At 34.4% G+C, this 22,113-nt stretch overlaps 2 protein-coding genes across 5 annotated transcripts in view; one reads left to right on the forward strand and one right to left on the reverse strand.

The window, feature by feature from the left end:
* Positions 1-22,113, reverse strand: part of LOC118196133 (major facilitator superfamily domain-containing protein 12-like) — a 207,559-nt gene that overhangs the window by 139,232 nt on the left and 46,214 nt on the right. Inside the window, exon 2 of one of the 3 annotated variants that reach the window (XM_085823515.1) lies at positions 14,911-14,981. The exons of 1 other annotated variant lie outside the window; for it this stretch is intronic. The gene's annotated coding sequence lies outside the window, so the exon portion shown is untranslated. Of the gene's footprint in view, positions 1-14,910; positions 14,991-22,113 lie in introns of those variants that run through there. One more of the 3 variants, XM_035367533.2, reaches the window with a different exon arrangement.
* LOC146995362 (uncharacterized) overlaps positions 13,015-22,113 on the forward strand; it is a 46,648-nt gene continuing 37,549 nt past the window's right edge. For both annotated transcript variants that reach the window (XM_085823514.1, XM_085823512.1), the window contains exon 1: positions 13,015-15,171. In XM_085823514.1, coding sequence (XP_085679640.1) covers positions 13,016-15,171 — 2,156 coding nt within the window. In that variant the 5' untranslated portion in view covers position 13,015. The remainder of the gene's footprint in view (positions 15,172-22,113) is intronic.

Below are 22,113 nucleotides of genomic sequence, written 5' to 3' on the forward strand. Positions count from 1 at the left end.
TGGGCGATTTCGTGGTTTCTGTCATGTGTAAAGTGTATACGAACCAGTTTTCCCTAGAAAGTCGTCCACGAAGGCATCAGCGCCATAGGCAGATAGCCCTTGAGTGCTTTTCCATGAACAAACAATTCTTCCCCCTCTCCTAAAAAACTGCTTTTGGCTAAAAATACGCCAGAAAATTTCAGAAATTCGGCATCGTGGGCACTTTGGCATGGTGCACAATGAATATTATAGATGTGTTGATATGATATATTACTGTTATTACAGGTTTATGTTTTTTCATTACGTTTTACGATGCTTGAAGTTGTTGACTATCTAGTTAGATTTTGCGCCAACTGTCAAACTGTATAGCTTAACATGTTTGGCGTTAAGTCAAGCTCCATTAAGAGAAAAGTACCAGTACCTTTTTTCATCTTAAAGTAAAAGTTTAGAGAAAAGTAAGCTTTAATCCTAGTATCCGGTGCACACGGGATTTGGCTACTTTTGGCGACTTTATGATGAGCAGTAAAAACGGGACATATACGATGAGTAGTTAATGGGGTCATTCATAAAAAAATATATAGTTAAACATAGTATATACTATGTATATACACACATAGTATATAGTGTATAGTATATATATATAGACGTTCTTTTTTGATGTTGGCGATAACTTTCAAAATCGCGTCAAGGCTGCACCGTATACTAGGATTTTACCGAAAAGTAATAAACTACCTTAAATTTTAAATTCTAAGCTGTGGATATAAAGCAGGTATAATTTTCCAGAAGGCTATTTTATGGGAAAAAACATTTCGACGCTTCAGAGCCAGAGTCGTCTGTTTCATAGCATAAATAATTGGAATAAAATAATAGCAAATAAAAGCTTAAATTTATTAACCGTGAATTAAATAAAAGAAAGCAAATCCCTAACATAACAGTTAATAAATGGCTAATAATGAACAGCAATTACAATTTCATATAACAAATGAAATATGTATCATTATTGAATTGAATATGATTTTTATTCCAAGAAACACAGATGAAAACGTCTACCATTTCTTGAAGTGTCAGGAATACAAAATTTGAGCTGAAATTACTTACTGTGACTTATTTTGCCTATACAGTATTTTATAAAAGTAATTAATTCATGCTTCTCTCTTTCGTAGCAGTCAGGAACTGCATAAGAATACACAGTTTGTAATCTTGGAAGCAAAACTTGAAACGCGAACAAGGCTGTTAGCCTCATATCTAAACAAATGATGTTGATAAAAATGAGTAACAATCTTTAACGCTATCACGTATGACGAATATAGTAATTCAGGTGCTTGAGAAACACTGAAAGTAAATTATATGAACAAGAAATCTCAGTGTTAAATATAAAATTAAAATTCTTTGAGAGTTTTAATGGCCTTTTTTTTTCTGTAAACATAGAAAAAGAAAAGTTAAAATCGCTTAGAATCCATCTGCAACATTTACGATTCCCATGTAAACTGAAGTTATACTAAAATAAAAATATCTCTATTGATCAATTGATCGATAAAATAACAGACAAGCAGCCAATGTGTTCTTCGGAAATGTGAAACAAGTTTTGCAGTTGGTGGTTTTGTTTACTCTGCCAGTGGGACGAATTTGGATCTTGTGTCTAAAATGATAGAAATAACGATAATGATAAGGCCAGAGTCTGTTTCAGTTACCCATTTTGGCTAATCTTTGGAATATGGTAACAGGTAGTTTGGCGACATTTTGGTAAGGCGATAAAGGTTGCTAGCTAGGACTTGGATATAGCTAGCAATGTACATGGATATAGTCAAGAGTGTGCGCAATGCCATTTTTGTAAAAAAAAAAAAAAAAAAAAAAAAAAAAAATGCCTTTACTTTGTGAAAACAAAATGGCGTCCAAACAAAAACTAGCAGGTTGTTGCAGCAGGGTTGGTCGCCAAATTTTCGCCAAAAATTCGCCGAGTTACCATAATTCAAAGATTAACCCCCATTTTTTAATATGGTACATGAAATAGTTATTTTTTTATTTATTTTTTTTTTTAAAAGAGGGAGGTTAACTTTCTCATCACTGATTGCGAATTTCTTCAAAAATAACTAAGTACGTTGTTAAAGTATATGATTTTTGTAATGAACAAGTTGCTGTCACAGGTTTGCGAAAAAATCATCTTGTTACCACTTTATGAAGCGAAAGTAACATATGAAGACTGAGGTAAATCATTAATATAAATATTAGGATCATATTAGTCAGCCTTGGTACAAACAGGCTAAAATAGCTCGAGAGATCTAAATATGTATTGCTATGTGCGTACGGGTTCGTCATAGATTGAATGCACACGGAACCGATGAGAGTTTGGTGAAATTTATTTTTCCGAAAACGCTTTACAGTTCTGGAAATTATTCACTGAAATATATCTTATAGCTCTTTTCAATATAACAGCACAATCAATAGTAGTAGTTCAAACTACTAAGAACGTTGAACGCAAGGTAAGGGCCGGGTACAATAACAGTTATATATGTGTCGTACCAATTATAGATATTACACAGGGATTGGATCAAGGTGTCGCCAAATGGTTGTAAAGTTTGGTGACATTCAGTGATTTTCGCCAAATTTGGAGATAAAAACATTTGTCGGCAAAACCATCGCCACCTTAGAGTTAACTTGCCAAATTAGCTATTTACCTCACTGTTAAATGGACTTGTAACCTTATTTTCTGGACTACCCGCGGCAGAGCCGTAAAGCAACTCAATACTGATAGTTCGGTCCGGGGTTCGAGTCCCGACGAACGGATTGGCTGCATGGATGTTTTTGTGGTTTTTCCCGTGTGTAATGTGGAAAAGATTCAGTTTTCCTTAAAAAGACCTCCACGGGACATCCTTCCCTTTCCGTGTAATGCCTAAAGGCGGAGCACGTAATAAATAAAACGTTATTTTCCCGGCGATGCTTCGTATCTTGGGGCCTTTCATGTTAAATTTATTAGGTGCTCCGTCATTTCGTATTATACAGATAAGGAGAAATACCCCGTAGAGGACTTTTTAAGGAAAACTGGCTCGAATGCACGTTACACATAGGGGGGGGGGGAAACCAGGAAAAATACTCATTCAAGTCAGCCCGTTCTCGAGATACCAGTGTTCAGTGGCGCTGGTAGTCCTTTCATGTTACAATATACAAGAGATAATACAATTCACATATAATTTCATAAAATTATTTACATGTATGCAAAATTCGTAACAGTACTTTCGTCACGAACGACTAAATATCAGTGTGTTACATGGGTTAAAACACGTTTGAAAAGTCGTTTGAGAAAACTAAGACCAAATGAATTGCTTTCGCAGCTCCTAAATTCTGTTGCTCACCAGCGGCCGAGCGGTAAAATCGCTGAACACTGGTAGTTCCAACTTTGGTTCAACTCCAGCTCCATGGCCGTTTTCGCGGTTTTCTCCATATTTAACCTGCATACGAACCAATTTCCATTAGAAAATCCTTCTCTTAATCAGATGGCCTTAGTGTGCTTTGCCATAATTAACTAAACCCAAACCAAACTTAAATTGTTATTTATAAAAATCTATGCCATTTAAATCATTAAAAAAGCAATCTTGAATATCATGCCTAAGCAAAAGACGATAAAGCTATTATTTACCCAGGAGATAAAAAAAAAAAAAAAAAAAAAAAAAAAAAAAAAAAAAAAAAAAATGACTCGCGTTTCTTAAATTAAGAGTTAGAAAACTGGCTACGTTTGAGTTCGGCTGCGTATGTGAATAGCGCGTGGCATTTTAAGCGCAGCGAAAACTATTTAAATGTAATTATAGTAGACTTTATTAACTGGAAGATGTCTTACTTTACAAAGGTATGCTAGAATTTTTTATACCGCCGTTTTTGAAATCTCTTTAAATCTTTTTTAGTAGCCACAGATGTAAACAGATTATACTGTTTATTCAACTGAAGTGAGTGTCATTTGAAAGGTTGTTTATTTTAAAATGTATAACTATATGGTTGAATTTTAATGAAAATATTTTTGTATATGTACACTTCGAAAAAAAAGTTGCCATTTTGGCAGACGGTTGCACGGATTTTTGGCGATTTACTTTGGCGCAATTGTTGGCACGTTTTTTTACAATCGTCAGCCATCTTGAAAAATGCTGTTTTTATGTATTTTGCGCATAGTAAATATCCTTAAAAATAATGGATTAATTTTTTGTTGAAAACTTTTTTTTTAAGATGGCAGGCAAATGTAAATAAATACATTTACTACGAGTATAAAATACTAAAGTAAGGTTAAATTATTACTTTCATGTAGCAAAGAAATAGAATAAAAACACCGCTATAAAAACATTGCGCAACCAGGCTCGCCCCAAGCCTAATCGGCGCCGTCGTGCAAATGTCTAGGGAGCGCCTTTATGCAGTGACGATATTAAAGTTACATTGCTTATGGTTAAAATTTAAAATGAAGCATTATTAGCATAATAATGTGAAAAACCAAAAAAATTACATTTCATATTTAAATTTGTCTAAATATGCAAAAATTTTGTGCTTTATTAAAACTCACACTCAAACATATTTATTGTTATAAAAAGCCGCCCAACCGATATAGTGGTTAGCATTGCTGACTGCCGTGCCCAAAGGGCCCGGGTTCAAATCTCGGAGAAGGCATGGATGTTTGTGGTAAATGTATTGTATCCGTGCGGCATGGAGGCACTCTAAATATGTGATGCAAAAGTCCTATCGAAAGGCCGGTGGTAAGGTAAGAGGGGTGGGAGACGATCGGACCCGTCCCGCAGGATGTTCTCCATCAAAATTGGAGGCGAAACAGCTAAATCGCATTGTCACCTGTAAGATCCTCAAGGATGTTGCCAACGACAGGCGTATCTTGCGCTCCTTGCCACGAGGAATTTCGTGGGCTTGGGCTGACTATATGTTAGACAAGTGAGCCTTAGTCAGCAACCATAGCAGCACATGTTATGAAAACGTAACACTGCAAGCTAAGGGAAATAATACACTGAGCGCATTGGATACAAAATATATTGCTGAACACTATTTATTATCTTAAAATTAAAAACCAATTAATCTAGATATCTAATAAGTTTGCACTGAATAAATTGTTGTTCGCAGGGTAGTTTACGACGATGTTCAAACTGTTATTACAACAGGATTTAAAAAATGCTGTAGGGCTGATATCTAGGAATATATCCAAAATTCTGTTTTGCACACCGCTATGTTGTTGACAACGATGTAGCTTAGAGTTTCAACCGGCAACGCTACATTTCCTCCAAAAGTTTGCAAAAACTGCAGTTCATACATAAGATCTAAAGTATTTATATCGCTTTGATTTTTTATTAGTCAATGCTTTTTTCAGTTTTTGGCATAAGTTGAGCCGATCTTGTAAATATATGTGAACGAAAATACGTGATGCCGATGCGTATGTAAGGGTAGACACCGGCGCCGTAGAATCACTTAATCTTTGTGTCTGCTGTTATTCTACATAAAAAAGGTAAGTGCAGTTACATATTATGTTAAACTTAGGTTAGGTTTTTATTCAAAAAAGCGACGATTTGAGCATAATTAATCGAAAAATGTTTTTTTTACATGAACCATTTGTTTACTAAACTAAAAATTATTATCTTTCGAGAAGAAAGAATTGACATATTTACGGAGCACCACTGAATTTAAAATATACCTATTTGAGATTTGAAGAAGTAAAAATATACAAGGTATTCTGAAATTAAAAACTAGCCATTTTTCGATTTTTAGGTATATGTAAAATCGAAGGAAAATATTCCTTTATTTCATTACGTCTTAAATACATACTTTAAGTTTAATTTATTTACTTTAATAAACAAAAGAGTACTACACATCGTTGAATTATTTGATATTTATCTAATAGTTCATATATTTTCCAAGCAATAGTTTAAGATATACTCAGTTTTTCAGAAGAAAGGTAAAATATTGCAAACAGTGACTTTTCGAGTGTTCTTAAGAAGAAGTGTTTTACGCAATAGTTCGTATAATAGTTATTTTCTACTTTTATTTTTACTTCCGCTTTTTCTGTTTTCACTTTTCCCCAGATGTCGGAAGAAAAACAGAAAAAAACTGTCTGAGGATCAGAATGCAATGAAGAAAAAAGAAAGGTAGAGGAAGACTTAATAAACCATGACTTTAAAATTACTTAGTTTTTTCCCCAAACTCAGAGAATACCCAAGCTAACGCTACTAGCACTAGTTGTCCATCAACATCTCAGCTGCCATTGAAATTGCCAAAGGAAACTTAATAATCAGAAAGAGAAAGTGTTTTCACCCTGGAAATTACCTTTAACTTCAATTCAGCCGGTCGAAAAAACAGAAGATATACTAGTGAAATCTACACTTTCTGCAGTAGATACGCATTTTTCTGTGCCTGATAATTCTGGATTATGCCCAAGTCCATTATTGCCATCCCAGGTTCAAGCCTTAATAGAAAATGGTTCTGGATATCCTGGTTTCGATTTTCGGTTTCCCAAAGAACAAAAATGGACGTAAATGTTTTTAGATGTACTTTTGTCCAAGCTTGCCAAACAACGAAAGAGTTAAAAGGTTGCTAAATTCTGCTGAAAAAATTATTTTTATTGCTTTTATTGCAAAATTTTTAACAGTTTCGAAACGCAAAACTGAGCAGTTCTGAATTTAACGAAGGGAACCACTTAAAACTTCATGAAAAAAATAAAATGCATTTCCGGAATCTACATCTTTGGTCTGATTTCTTAGAACGATTACGAAAGAATAAACCTGTTGATTTGGAATTTCAAAATTTATTAAAAAAAGAGACTAAGCATTGGCGCGATGTTATTGAAAGAATTATCTATGCCATTCAGTTTTTATCCAAACAAAACTTAGCCTTCAAAAGTGGTTCCAGTAACAAGTTATTCGAAAGAAATAATAATTTTTTAAAGTGTATAGAAATGATCACAAAATTTGACTCTATCATATCTGTATATATTAATAAAATTCAAACTAAAAAATATGCTTCATTACCTTGAAGATAAAATTCAAAATGAAGCAATTAGCATGTTAGGGAATAATATAAAGCAAATTATTTTAAATAAGATCAAACAGGCAAAGTATTTTTCTATTTTACTTGGTTTATTTTTATATTTTACTTGGTAGCCCTTGTGCGAGTCATCAGAGCAGATATTACTTTGTATGAGGTATCTTAATTTAGAAAATACAGACATGAGTATTGAAGAAAGGTTTTAGTTTTTGGTGTTACAATAGATACGACCAGTGAAGGACGAACAACATTCTTATTAAAGAATTTAGAAGAAAATGGTTTAAATATTAGTAATTTACGCGGCCAAAATTACGACAATGGTTCAAACATGATAGGTAAAACAGTTTTCGAGTAATTATGCTCAAATCGTTGCTTCTCCGAATTAAAAACTTAACCTAAGTTTAACATAATACGTAACTGTACTTACCCTTTTTTTTATAGAGAAAAACAATAACAAAAAGCAATCGCAAAAAAGAAAAATATTCCACAAATTACTATGTTTGCAACAGTAGACACAAACTAAGGATTAAGCAACTTATCGAATGCGTCTATCCTTACATACACATCGGCATCAAGTATTTGCACGTTCAAATAAGACAGAAGGAAACACCTGATACGAACTCCTGGCCTGGTTATAACTTTCGGTGATATAAGACGGTGTGCTAGGAGGAAGGGCACTCAGAGCTGGCAAGCTTGAGGCTGCCCTAACACAGTTAAAAGTCCCAATCCCTCAAGGCGATCCAAAAGGCCGCTACGGTCGAGCCGACCAGCTAAGGCTGTTAACCAGAGAACAGGGGCTCCATTACCTAGCTGACATGATGTCTGCCTTACACGGATTAAAGCCTCTGCCTCCAGAAGCTATTTATTATCACTAAGCAAAATAAGTTTACAGTGGCATACAAGGCCTTCAAGAACACAAGGACATAACATAGTCATTAATAAACCCTAAAGAAAGCATGTTACAAGTAGTACCTATAGCATTCAAACAATAAACCGAGTATACTTTCATAATTTGTACTGCAAATAAGAAATACTTTCAAAACTGAGTCCAATTAATTTAAATAAAAGCTATGGTACAAACAAACAAACAAAATATAATACATCCATTACTGTATTATACACAATTAATTTCAATTACATTCACAATATCAAAAGGAACCATTCAATTTAGAAAAAATGCATAAAGATAAACTAAGACAATAATAAACTGGTCGACAGGAATATTCAGCAATTCGCATTCTACGTCCCTGTTCTGGAGGGATGGTAAAAATATCTGCTATCAACAGGGGCCCCAACCACGGTCAGCAGAATGAAGTCACTTAAAACACAGTCAGACAAACCGGGCCACAGTCAGACACACTTTTGTAACTGGAAGTACTTGTCTACGACAAGCAAATAAATAAATAATTCATAAACAACAAAAATAAGGAATGGGCAAGGACTTCTGTGAGCAATGTGCATATTCGAGATTATGTGCAGTTAAATAATGTAATCTTTCAGATAAAAACGAACTCAGAAATACTATATCACATGCTATGACTTTTGTTAGGGGTTGCATTTTTTTTTTTTTTTTTTTTTTTTTTTTTGTATTCTATATGGATAGTTTGTTTTCACGTTGATAGTTTGAGACAGCAGTTTTTCTAGAATTCGGCAACAAAAAAAAATCTTTAATTAATTTATTTTTTAATGGAGGGTCTGGTTAATTTCCCTCTTATAACTTGGGACTGATTGAACCTCCACGTTTTAGCACCTTTCTTGTGATCTCACGCTTTTTCCCATTCTTTTTCAAATTAAAAGAATGAAAATTTTTTTTTTCAATTTAAAAAATGGTATTTTCCAGTTAAAGCGGCCACTGCATTTTTTTGGTGATATTTAAAATTTACAGATTACAAATTTTTCTAATAAATTTGTTAGTTTTGGAGACCACTTGTGATGTCTATATTAAAAAAATCTGATGTGCACACCACATGACTTCCTTGTACGGAATATTAAATTATACGCAATTTCCCTGCATATTCGAGATTATGTGCAGTTAAATAATGTAATCTTTCAGATAAAAACGAACTCCGAAATTCGTCATTTAAACATATTGAATTAACAGCTAACGGATTTTGAATTAAATCTACTTCGTGGATAGCGCATAAACTATAGTAGAGTAAATGCACTCTTTTAAAGTTCACTATATTTATTTACCATAGCGACACTTCAGCGCTACGTTCACTTAACAGCATTAACATTCATTTTATAACTCCGAATGCAAAAAATTATATCATCTGAAGAATTACCCCAAGTTCTATTCAAATACTATAATAAATCTAAAGCGATGCATAAAAGAAATTAACCAAATAAAAATGAAACAGTTTTTCGCAGACGATTCAGCGCCGCTTACCTAACGTGCATGCTCTACTAATTAATTCAGTTCTCACTTTGCGGCAAGGCAACATACATAAACGTTCAAAATATTTTCATTAAAATTTGAAAGCTATTGAAAAACATAAACACAAAATACAGTTAAAACAATTAAAAAAAATTTTTTACAATTAAAATAAGTTTCTACGCCAAAACAAGCTAATAACTTAAATGTTAATTCCAGAATGAATAAAGCATGATTTAATTCGCAATACTAAAAGAAGACGTTACTTTGTTGTTTCTTAAGATTGGCAACAAATCTACTATTCTGCTAAGTTTCAAATGTAAGCAAACATGGCTGCCATGGTAATCAGAAATTAGGCTTAACCGCACTTGAAAAACTTTTAAATTGTTGATAATTCCACAATTATTGCATGTAGATTAACTAAAGATCTGAAAATCTAAACCAAAGCAACATAATTCAATCATTTTTAAAAATGCACAATTTACAAACATATAAGAATAAAGAAACTGAGCTCACTGAACCGAGTAACAGAGTATATGTACATATATATATTTATATATATTTTTGGTGCGGCCGATTGCAACTAAAATGGGAGGTGCGCATGTACATGTTATAGCAGTCCCCTATACACAAAATTTTAACGTTTTGAGGCTACTCGTGTTTCAGTTATACGAGATACAGACGCCACGAAACATTCTCTTCAGAATTCATTTTAATCAGTCTTTAAATTTTTTTTTGGGGAAAAGAGTCCTTTATTCTGTCATTACGTACAGATGTCGCGCAAAAACATCCTTCAATGGCATTCGTTAGCGGTCAAAAGGGATATTTTTTTTAAACATGATACCCGTAATTTTTTTCGATTACAATGCTTCCTTTTTACTTCGTACAAGGAAGTAAAAAAGTACAGGTTACTTGGATTACGGCAGAGAACCGGGGGAATCTAACTATCTGCTTAAGGGGAGGGATGATTTCGTGAAAAACGTTTTAAGATAAAATTACCCTATATTCACATTATACACAGGAAAATTCACGAAAGAAAAGCTCCTTCAGTGATATCTGTATGATGATTAGGTGAGATTATGCTTAAAACTGAATTATGCCACAAACGTTTGGGGCGGAGGAATTAATCATCATCACATTACAGATAGCAATTCATTTAGAAAATCAACAAGTGAAAATACGCTAATCTTAAAAAAATTTAAGCAACAGATTATTGCCGTGAGGAACTATTACAAAATAAAAATTTCTCCAAGACTTACCAATACAGTACCCCTCGATGAAGATTAATTATAAAAAATCGGTACTTCCTTGCTATAGTGGCTACTGCATAAACTTTTGACGACACATGGAATTTTACATTACTGATCGTGTAATTAAGTTTGTCAATTTCGGTGCTATTAACAAAAATGTTTAAAATTTTTTCCTCAAAATACATATCATAGCTTACCTACTGCATGAGATCTTGAATATGTTATCCTTCATATAAGTAAATCCAGTGCGATGTTTTGCACAGTTTTGCTTCAGTACAGAAATATTGGTACTTTCTTTTTAAGGTTAGGATAGGTTATTTAATTACGGCAAAGCCTCGAGGCCTATCTGCTTAAGGGGAGGGATGCCTTCGTGGAGGAATTTCTAGGGGAAACTGGCTCGTATACACGTTACACATTGGGAAAACCATGAAAACACACCATGCAGTGAGCCCGTTCGCGGGATTCGAACCTCGGACCGAAATAACAGTGTTCGGCGATTTTACCGCTCGGCCGGCTGGTGGGCCTTTTCTTTTTAAGGATGCCACCCTATAAATGGCTTACCAGCGGCCCGGCAGTAAAAGTCGCTGAACACTGGTATTTCGGCCAGGGGTTTGAATTCCGGCGAGCGTGTTTGGTTGCAAGGGTGTTTTCGTAGGTTGCTCCATGTGTGACGTGTATACGGGTCAGTTTTCCTTAAAACAGACAGATAATTTTCTGTTATCGGGTCTAGACTCCTCTGAATGTTTTGCTAAAGTCCCCAAGAGGTTCATGTAAATCTACCAATTTGATTTATCAGAGTAATGTTTTTTGAAGTTTATTTCACTGGAAATTTTATTATGGGTATTAAATTTTGTGACTTAACTAATGATGATATTTTGATATAGTATTTGCAAAAATGAGAAATTTTACACACACACACACACCAAAAAAAAAAAAAAAAAAAGGGGGGGGGGAATTTTTTTCTCAAAATTGGTTTGAAGGATAGATTATCAGCTTTTTAACAGCTATTTGCTTCATTTATGCATAGGATTTAGAGAACTCAATGGATCAACTTGATATGAATCATTGAACTGTTGTTGCCTAGAACAGTTATTATGAGGGACGTTTGGGGCATTAATGTCAAATCGTCAGTTAAAATAGACGGCATTGATTATCGAAGTATACGGAAGTCTGTTTTCGTATAGGAAAAACAACGTTGGCCGTATCCTTCGGTGATAAGTGGTGTACGGTGGAATTTGCGTAGAAACAAAAGAATGTTTTTTAGTTGCTGTGCCTAACCGCTTTGCCAGAACTTTACTTCAAGTTATTGAATAAAATATTGTTGATGGCACTATAATATACTCAGAATGTTTGAAAGGGTATAACAGTGAAGAATTAAAAGGAGCAATATTTGAACATTTTCGTGTTAGTCATAAATATAATTTCATCGATCTGACACTGGCTGTCATACTCAAGCTATTGAAAGGTTATAGGACAGTGCGAAATGGTGAAATGAAAGTGAGCGGGGCACCGGCCATAGCCAGTTAAATTCTTATTTGATTGAGTTTATAAAGCGGCAGCTGTGTCCTACAACGCAAATGTTTTCAGACATTTTAAATATGTACGCAATGTAATATATTTCTGAGTTAATATTAATTAACAGACTGAAATTTAATTTTCCCATCTCTTGGACAAGTTGTTTAATTTGCGTTAAAAAGTTTTAATTTTTCGAATGTTTGTTAAGTTGCTTTTCCCTTGCAATTTTTTTTTTCAGTTTAAGAGTATCGTAAATATTTTGACGATTATATTTATGTTCCGAACGTTTCCGATATTTGAGCCTGGTCCTAATAACAGAAAAGTGCCGATTAAAACAACGATGAATTTAGTATAGTCTTGTAAAAAATAACTAAATAACTAAAAGCGGTAGATCGCATACTATGTGATTATCAAAAGGTTCATTTAAACTTTCTTCTGAGTTACAGTTGTTTTACTAAGACAGGGCAATAAGACATTTTAAGTTTCTACAGAAAGAGAATTTAACTACAAGTCTTGCATTTCCTTTGAAGTTAGTTAACCATAACGCCTATAGATATGCTAGTAAAACCCTTTTATAAATAAAAGAAGTGGATCTGAAAACTGTAATCTTCAAAATATTACGTTTTTAACAATATAATTTTTGCCTTGTAAATAAAAAATTTCGTACTTCCACAGCAATAAGAGTCTAGCAATATCCCCAAAGTTTAAAAAATGTGAGTTAAATATGAAACAGATGTAAGTTAATACTAAAATGCAAATAGAATTTCAAAATCTTAGGTTAATATTTAGCTTTTTTTTTTATTTCAAGCGTACTTTGCATACGTGGTGTTATATACCAAAACAGTATTAAAAATTTTCCATCTTACGTTCTTCCTTAGAATTTATGCTTGGAATGCTGAGCAACGGAACAGTTGGCAGAGCTTGGAACAGCTGCATTGCACTACTTGAAAATATATTTGAAAAATTTAGAACACTTTTTAGTGACTATTTTGGGATGAATATTAAGAAATTATGCGATATTATTAAGAAATTAAGTGACATTCCAACAGAGGAGTTATCATTCAGAAGCATAAAACATACAGATACCGCTAACTTGGAATATTGCATACCAGTTAGAAGTTCAGAAACTTGTGATGTAAAGGATTCTAATGAAAATTGTTCTTGGGAATATTATGTTAAAAAAGAAGAATCACCACGTTTTGAAGAAACTTGTAATTGCCCAATAATTCAAAAGGCGTCATATGTCCACTCGCTCAAAAAGAACAGGAGTAAAGAAAGCTTACACGAGGTATTTTGCTGTACAGATCAAATGTTAGAAACTGACAAATCTGATTTGTCTACAAAGGAACTACTCAACTGCTTTGCTTTGAAGAATAAGAAAAAGACACCTACTCTTAAAATTTCTAGATCAATAAATTTGAAAGAAAACAAAGGAACGCAGACTGAAAATGACTTTATCACGTATTTAGTGAATGGATCAAAGCAAAAATTGGAATCTGATTTATTCAAACAAATATCCAAATTACAAATACTAACAGATATTACAAAGTCTGATCTGACGAACAGTGAAATATTAAAAATTGTAAACCATATAGAAGTTCTAGTAAAAAAAGCCAAAAAAATACTGACAGATGATATCGATGATAGCAAATTCTATGTAAATGAGGGCTGCAGCAACAATAATGCCTTTATACGAGCTCGTTCTAATCCAAGAGACTATAAATCAATGCATCTGCGTGGTATGGATATTCCATTTGATGAGAAATTAATCTCTACAACTAATCATAAAAGTGTATCCTTAACAAAACTAAGAAGCGACTCAGAAAACAACGTTTTAAGATTTGCTCAAGATAAAACTCATTTAACAAGGGATTTTGAAAAGCGTACAAGAAATTTCAATAGAGTTTTATTGCCTAATACCAAATCAACAACTTCAAATGAAAGCAAAGGTATTCAGACAGAAAATGACTTTGACAGGAATTTAATTAATGTTCCAGAGCAAGACTTAGGATCTGATGTATTTAAACAAACATCAAGATTACTAATTTTATCAGAATTAATGAAATCTGACCTCACAAAGAGCGAATTATTACAAATTGTAAATCATTTAGAAATTCTAATAAAAAATGTCAGAAGAATATTCACAGTGGACATCGATGACAATCTGTCAGATAGTAAACCAGACGTAACCGAAGGACGCAAGAGCAACAGTAACTTGATACAAGATTATCGTAATTCAAAATCTAATGAATCAAAGTCCGCATGGGACTCATGTACTTCACTGCATGAGAAATCAAAAACAGCATTGAGCCACAAGGATTTGCCATTAACAACAGAAGTTAGCCACAAGTATGTACCATTGACAACAATTTGCAAATGTGAAAGCCAAATGAACATAGCAGGCCAGATAATTAATGCACCGCACGATAATTTTACCCAAACTTCACAAGAACATAAATGTAGAGATGAAGCAATGAAAAAAGGTATCAGTAATGCTTATTATTTAAGTAAGATTATTGAAGATATTAAACAAAAATATATGGAGGAGACACGTTTTAAGTATCAGCCAGTGCAGCTGTCAAGAAAATACAGTGAATGTGAACCTTTCCAAGGCAAAACTACATGTTTGTTGAAAATAGAGGATTTAGAAGCAGAAGATCGTATGAAAAATAATCTTTTTGAATATAATAAAATAAATTCGAAAACTGCAGAGGAAGACAAATATCCTGGTGGTCACATTGATAAGATAATAAATAAGAGAAAGAAGGTAAAATTTACCGACGAAATTGAAATTTTCTTCTATGATCCTAACAAAAGCGTTTCAGATGCCTGTTATGTATGTCCAGTATCTGCAATTCAAACAGAGAGACAAAAATTAAAAAGTAAACGGCATGGTAGTTCAACAGAAAAGAAGAACACAACAAGTACTTTAGTAGTAAACAAAGCTTTCGGAAAAGAAATTAAAGAAGGAAGTTTTGTAAAGGAAGAGGATAACGAAATCCCTGAGTTTGCGAGACGGATTCAAAAATTTGAGACCGTGTAAGTAGTACTTTTTTTAATTATATGATATGAAAACATTGAATACTCACTAATAGTCGTCAAATTAATTTTCTCACGTAAATTTATGCTACATTTTATTTTATGACAATTATTAGTCATATGCTTTATTCAGGATGAAAACTTTTATTGTTCTGTTTATAATTGACTTTTTTCTTTTCCTTCCTTCCTTCCTTTTCTCTGTCCCACAAACCCTATATACTATATAGATAAAATAAACGAACACTTCGAAACACATGTAAGTTGAACTGTTTACTTTTAGAAACAGTAAATTGTTCACACATTTGAGAACACAATATACTTTCAATTCTTAATGACAATAAAATCGATAACAGTTCGATTTTATCATATACTGATAAAGACATGTATCTCAAATTCTGCTATGTGGCGAAATGAGATAAGAACCATGCACTCGTTACGTATTCGATGGAATTCCACATGACGACTCAGTTTGTACGGAATCAGTTAAATTCTTATGAAATCGCAAATATGTACATACAAATTATTCTCTTATACAAGTCCTTTTATTTTCATGCACTGTAATTTATTATTATAGTGTACCCTGAATTGTTAATTACTTAAATATTTAGGTTTTCGCCTCTAATGCAAAGTGTAGTAAGACATGATTCTGGTAACTAATACAACGGTTCGAACGTTCTACTTATTTTCTCTCAGTTGCCTTTACGCCTTGCAATATCTTTATATACAGTAAAACCTGTGAGCTCACCAGAGGCCGAGCGGTCAAGTCGTTGAACACTGGTAGCTAGGTCTGGCTGCATGAGCGTTTTCGTGGTTTTCCCTATGTGCAATGTATATACGAGCCAGTTTTTCTTAGAAAGTCCTTCACGAAAGCATCTCTCTCCTTATATAGGCACATAGCCTTCGAGGTTTTGCTGTAATCACATAAACCAAACCAGTAAAATCTATGCGACAAGACCAGTTATACCAGTTGCAAATTCTTGGTGTACTGTTCTCTTACGTTCTTCTTAGTGCCAGAAGGAAAGTCATTAAAAATCATGACCAGCTTTATTATATTGTAAAAGTTTTACTTTTTCAGATGGCTCAGTTGCGAGATATTTTGAAATCGCCTTTCTATTCCAAGGCCGTTTCCATCTTAGATTTTGTGCCTCGAATCATGTTGTACTTGCCTAATTACAGCTCTGAAGTTGATAGTGCTTTAAATTTATTTGACTCGAAATTTGTGACTGCTGTCACTGTTTCCAGCGAGTTTAATAAATTTCAACAAGGGAACGTTAATTTGAAATCAGCACTTATTTAAAGATAGATGGTGACATGGTTCGTGAGTTTCAATTAAGTTTTATGTGTTGTTGTTGTAAATACAGAATGAACCAAAAGATATAAGATTTAGTCTACTGACATGTCATCAAAACATTAGAAGGAGAAATAAAAATAAATTCCGTTCCAGTTGCATGAATAATATACAGTTTCTTGTGTGAAAATAGTTCTATTAAATAGGTACTGCAGAAGGAGTAAAATATAGTGTGAGATAGGGAGTTTACTCTTCATTTAAGAAAGAAACATTTTGTTATGTTCATCTAGAGATATCTACTGCTACCCTCGTCTGTATAATGATTAGTGATGCCCACTACTGTATCGATGGGACAGACTTTGACTCCCAGATAAAGTTAGCATGTTTACCGCATGATGGCACTTAAAATACATGGTGAGCCGAAAGCCTCTCCAGTGGCTTGGTGGTTATAGGAAAGAGGCAGTAAGACCCCCCTCCCCGGAGTTCGTCTTCCAGGGGTTTCTTCTTTAAAATTAGGACAGAACTATTATACTATCGCCTGTAAGGTGCACAATTCTAAGCTCCTCGCGAGGATAATAATAGTAGATTTGTTCTTCTGTTGATATCAGACAAGTCAAAACAACAGCGAGATTGATTGCAATTTCAGATATTTCTTACTTTGAATAAAGAATTAGAATTTAGTTATCTTATTCATTTAATATGTAACAACATTTATTATAATAAAGGAATCATTATTGTGCATCAAGTACAGGAACATTTTCTTCAACTTGGAAAAGACTCAAGGAAAAGATCATTAACTTGTTAAAATTACGGTTTATATCAGTCAAAATTGAAAGCACACTTTACCTCTGTTAAACTGAGAAATTTCATATTTAATTCTTATGAAAAAATATTTCTCCAGTCAAAGAAATTAATTAAGAAAGACCTTGGACTTATAAATGACCTCTTTGGGTTGTTTGTATTCCACCAGATCAACCGAAATCAAAAGAGGGATAATTTGTAAAGTTTACGTATTAAAATTTATGAATCCCTTATTATTGAATTTCTCTATTCTATTCATTTAAAAGTTGATTTAAATTATTCGTTGTAGAAACGTATGCAAATCTGGAGGCAATAAAAAAAATCTGAAAGCTTTCAGATTTCATATTACGCCCAAAAGAGCGTTTTTTTAACGTTTTACGTGCTACCTTTATTTATTAAATATCATGTTCTTCGCACTTAAACTATAAAATTCAATTCAACAGCAATATCACAAAATATTTAAAAGAGCATATCTTTAGAATTTCCGATACACAGTCTCGCGCGCTGGAGATAATTGTTTTTTCCGTACAGTGTTGCCATTGCTCGCTTTGAAATATTTGAGTTTCTTAATCAAAAACTCATAACTGCTTTACAAAATATGAAATCTTCTCTACATATAATAAAAGAAAGAGTATGTCTCTTTCGTTCGTATTGCGCGCAAGCTAATAGACCCAGAGCTACAAAATTTGGTATATAGGTGCATCTAGACAAGAGCCAGTGCACCTGGAAGCGAGTTTTTCAAAATTCGAATCGGATTTTTTAAAAATTTTATCTTATTGATTTTATCGCATTATTTTGAATAGTTCCATTTGTTTAGAAATGTGGTTTTGGCAACAGTTTTTCCTTTTATTGCACATCGGACTGCTGACTGTTGAAAATCAGCACTGTTGCCACTTAGGAAAATGAGAGCGATAATTCTGTGCAGTTTTTAAATTTAATGTTTGTCTTGCATACTGGACGTTTGTTGAGAGAAGGCAACGGGAAGTTGGTTAATATACACTCATGTCTATAAATTAAGGATAATTCGGAGTCACCCGGAAAGCGAACTCTAAAATAAATATATCACCTGTAAAATAACTACACACATCTTCAAGAATCATATGAAAATTTCAGGAAGTAACCAGATGACACCCATGGTACGTCACAATGACGAGAGTGTAAGAGAGTGATATATAAGGAATACAGGCAAGGAAGTAAAATTGTTCGCAGGCGCTTTATAAGCATTTCAGTGCAATAACCGAATAGTTATGACACAAAGGACGCATTTGGATAATTTTTTACGTAGTAGAATTATCGGCCGTCTGGAATGTGAGCTTACCCAACTGGAAGTATCAGACGAACTTGGAATTGCCCAGAGTGTCATCTCCAGGCTTTGACAACGATTCCAAGATGATGGCAATGTGCGTAGACGTTACAGCACAGGCCGCCACAGAGTTACAACGCCGAATGAGGACCGGTATTTGGCTGTTACTGACAAAAGAAACAGGCGGAGCACAGTCTCAGACCTGTCTCGTCAGCTCTCTTCAGCCACTGGTACGACAATTTCAAGTCAGACCGTGTACAGACGCTTAGGGCAGATTGGTCTATATGCTCGAGACCTGTCAGATGCGTTCCACTTACTGCAACTCACTGTCGCCTGCAGTTAGCCTGGAGTAGAGAGCATGCATTGTGGACACCGCAACAGTGGGCTTGTGTGATGTTTTCCGACGAGTCCAGGTTTAGTTTGCAGTCTGATTCTCGCCGAACGTTCATATGGAGAGCTCCAGGTACCCGTTATCACCAAGAAAACATCATTGAACGACACCGTTACGGTGGTGCAGGAGTACTCGTTTGGGGTGGAATTATTCTGGGTTCCAGAACTGACCTGCATGTTCAAATTGGAACCATGACAAGCCAAATCTGTCGGGACGTCATTCTGGAACAACATATACGTTCGCTTCGGGGCGCCATGGGCGCACAATTTATGTTTATGGATAACAACGCCCGTCCTCACCGTGCAAACATCGTAAGCGAATGTCTTCAATCGGAGGATATCACCCGTATGGACTGCCCAGCATTCTTACCGGACTTGAATCCAGTAGAGCACGTGTGGGACATGCTTGACCGACGAGTTGCAGCCCGTCAACCTCCTCCTACATGTCTACCGGAACTTCGGAGAGCATTGCTTTTTGAGCGGTGTAATATCCCCCAAGATCAGATCGGTAATTTGATACTCAGCATGCCTAGGCGTTGTACGGACTGTACTGCATCGTCTGGGCGACATACAATGTATTAACAATCATACCAATTATGTAATATTAGTTTTTTTAAATAGGTTTTTTTTTTGTAATTTGCTCCAGGGAGAAAAATCGCTAACTTTTTTAATAATATCAAACATATAGCATCTTTTTTGCCCTTTACCTTTTGTTTAATAAATAAGCTTTACAAATAAGTCAAATTTGTTTTGCTTCTAACTCTTCCTTTGCCTGATTTTGCAATATCCTTAATTTATGGACATGAGTGTATTTATTAGGATAATTAATATTTGTATTAAAGGATATTGCTTATTTCATTGTAATTTTGTTATGTGTAATTCATTTTTTTTAAATTTGTGGGTTTTTTTTTATGAAGTTGTTCTGCAGAGTAAAATTCTGCGCAGTTTTTAAATTTAACGTTTGGCATTCCCTTTAGGCATTTTCCCATACATTTAAAAGACAGACGAAGGCTGGCCGCGTAGCTGCTAGTAGATAATAAAACAAATTCCAAATTTGGGCTTCCAGATGCCCATATTCGGGTGGAGACGTAGTTATTCAAACTTGGATGGTTCTAGGTACCGTTGTTTTATCACAATGCGAGAAATATACGTACAATTATGCATATTCTTCATTATTTAATTTCTTTAAATATGATACAGGGTTCTAATATTTGGTAGCAACAGTTTAAAAAGCGAAACGGACATTTATACTAAATCAACGCAAACTGCCAAAGCGAAATTAATAGCCCATCTTGGCAAATTGCCCCTTTGGAATAAAAAGTTCATTCTATTTAAGACTAAAAGACCAGCTAACTATATTGCGGGTATGCGATGCTTTAAGCTTTGAGAATTTTGTAAATAATTCAAAAAGTACAGCTTTTGTCTATTGCTTTAGAATAGGCACTTCAAGGCCTTTTCAACCTTTCTTCATTTGCGAGTGTAACATGTGTCTTCATTACCACACAACATTTCTTTTTAGCTCATTTGAGACTATAGTTCAATTCAGTCTTTATTCATGCGCTTTTCACAAAGCGAAATACGATAAATGGAAATGAACTGGGAATAAATTCACCGTTGTTGTCCTTGCCACCGTTGTTGTACCTGCCGTTGTTGTCCTTGCCATGGTTGCGAGGCAAATCGAGAGCGGAAAATGACCCTCAAATTCTTATTGTGATTCTTGCCCGTTAACTGAAATCTAGATAAGTCTTCTGTCAACTAAAGCTTCGAAAATATAAATTGAATCTTCTGTTCTTTTAGATGAAAGTAATTTTAAATTATTAGTTTACTTCAACCCCTTTTGATTGGTACGCAAATTATTATCACAACCGCCAAATGGAATTTTTTTATTTCTGTGTGCAGCTTTGTGCTTTAGCTCCACTAAATGCGTTTAACATTATGTTCGTTTTAGACACCTACTGTTTTATATATTAGGTGCCGTGACGAAAACTTTCCCAGCCTACAGAAGACTAAATAGGTTAGATAAGCACAGCAATAGAACTAAAAACAAAATTTTCACAGCATTAAACCGAAGAAGTTGATAATTTAAATGGCTCAGGTACATAGTCCAAAATCCTTTATTTTCAAATACACGTACCTATTCTCTTGAATTTCTCAGTCTGAAGCTCTTCATTTTCAGCTACATAAGCTATCTATCCTATATACAGGGTGTGTCAGTACAAACTTTCAGGACAGATAGAGTACACCTAGACGATGGGAATTCACATAGCAATGTATGGTCGGAAACGGTAGTGAAGACACAAAACGCAAAAAAGGAAGGACACAAACAGTGAAACAAAACATGTTTTATTATTAATTCAGAAGACAAACAACAAAAATCAGCGTTATATTTACAAAATTTCCACAGGACTAGTTTCGATGGTTTTACCGAACCACCATCCTCAGCTGCAAAACCGCGGCTGAGGAGGGTACGGCTTAGGCGGTTTTGCAGCTGAGGATGGTGGTTCGGTAAAACCATCGAAACTAGTCTTGTGGAAATTTTGTAAATATAACGCTGATTTTTGTTGTTTGTCTTCTGAATTAGTATTTATTCGGCGTGTTATTGTGTCTTAATTATGTTTTATTATATTTAGTACAGAAGAAATCTAAAAATAAGAACGAAAACAACGATTGTTAATAAAGAAGGTGTTCGAAATTACGCAGTCCCCACTTCTCTGGCGCACGGAAGTTCTGCATCACGAATGGAGGATGCATCACACACGGTTCCTGCAGCGCGGTCCCAGTCGTAATTTTGAACACCTTCTTTGACGATTATCGTTGTCCTTTCATGTTGTTTATTTTTCTTGAACTCCGAGTAATAAACATGCTGTCTCACCCCGTTCGTGTCCTTTCTTTCTTGACATTTCTGTCGTCACTACCGCGCCAAGAAAGCGTTTCCAACCATGTATTCCTATGTGATTCTCTATCATCTAGGTGTAGTCTAGCTCTCCTGAAAGTTTGTCACGCCTGTACTGATAAACCTTGTATCATAGTATGGTATGAATCTATATCAATAGTTTTCAAACTTTATCAACTCACGGAAACTTTAAAGCTGTGTTTTTTGGGGGAAACCCCATCCCACCCTTAGAAAATATATCTTAAAATAATAGTTAAAGTAGGTCAG

The sequence above is a fragment of the Stegodyphus dumicola genome, chromosome 9 (assembly GCF_044657685.1).
Source record: "Stegodyphus dumicola isolate Sdum_Otavi_A_Nest chromosome 9, ASM4465768v1".
NCBI classification, from domain to species: domain Eukaryota; kingdom Metazoa; phylum Arthropoda; class Arachnida; order Araneae; family Eresidae; genus Stegodyphus; species Stegodyphus dumicola.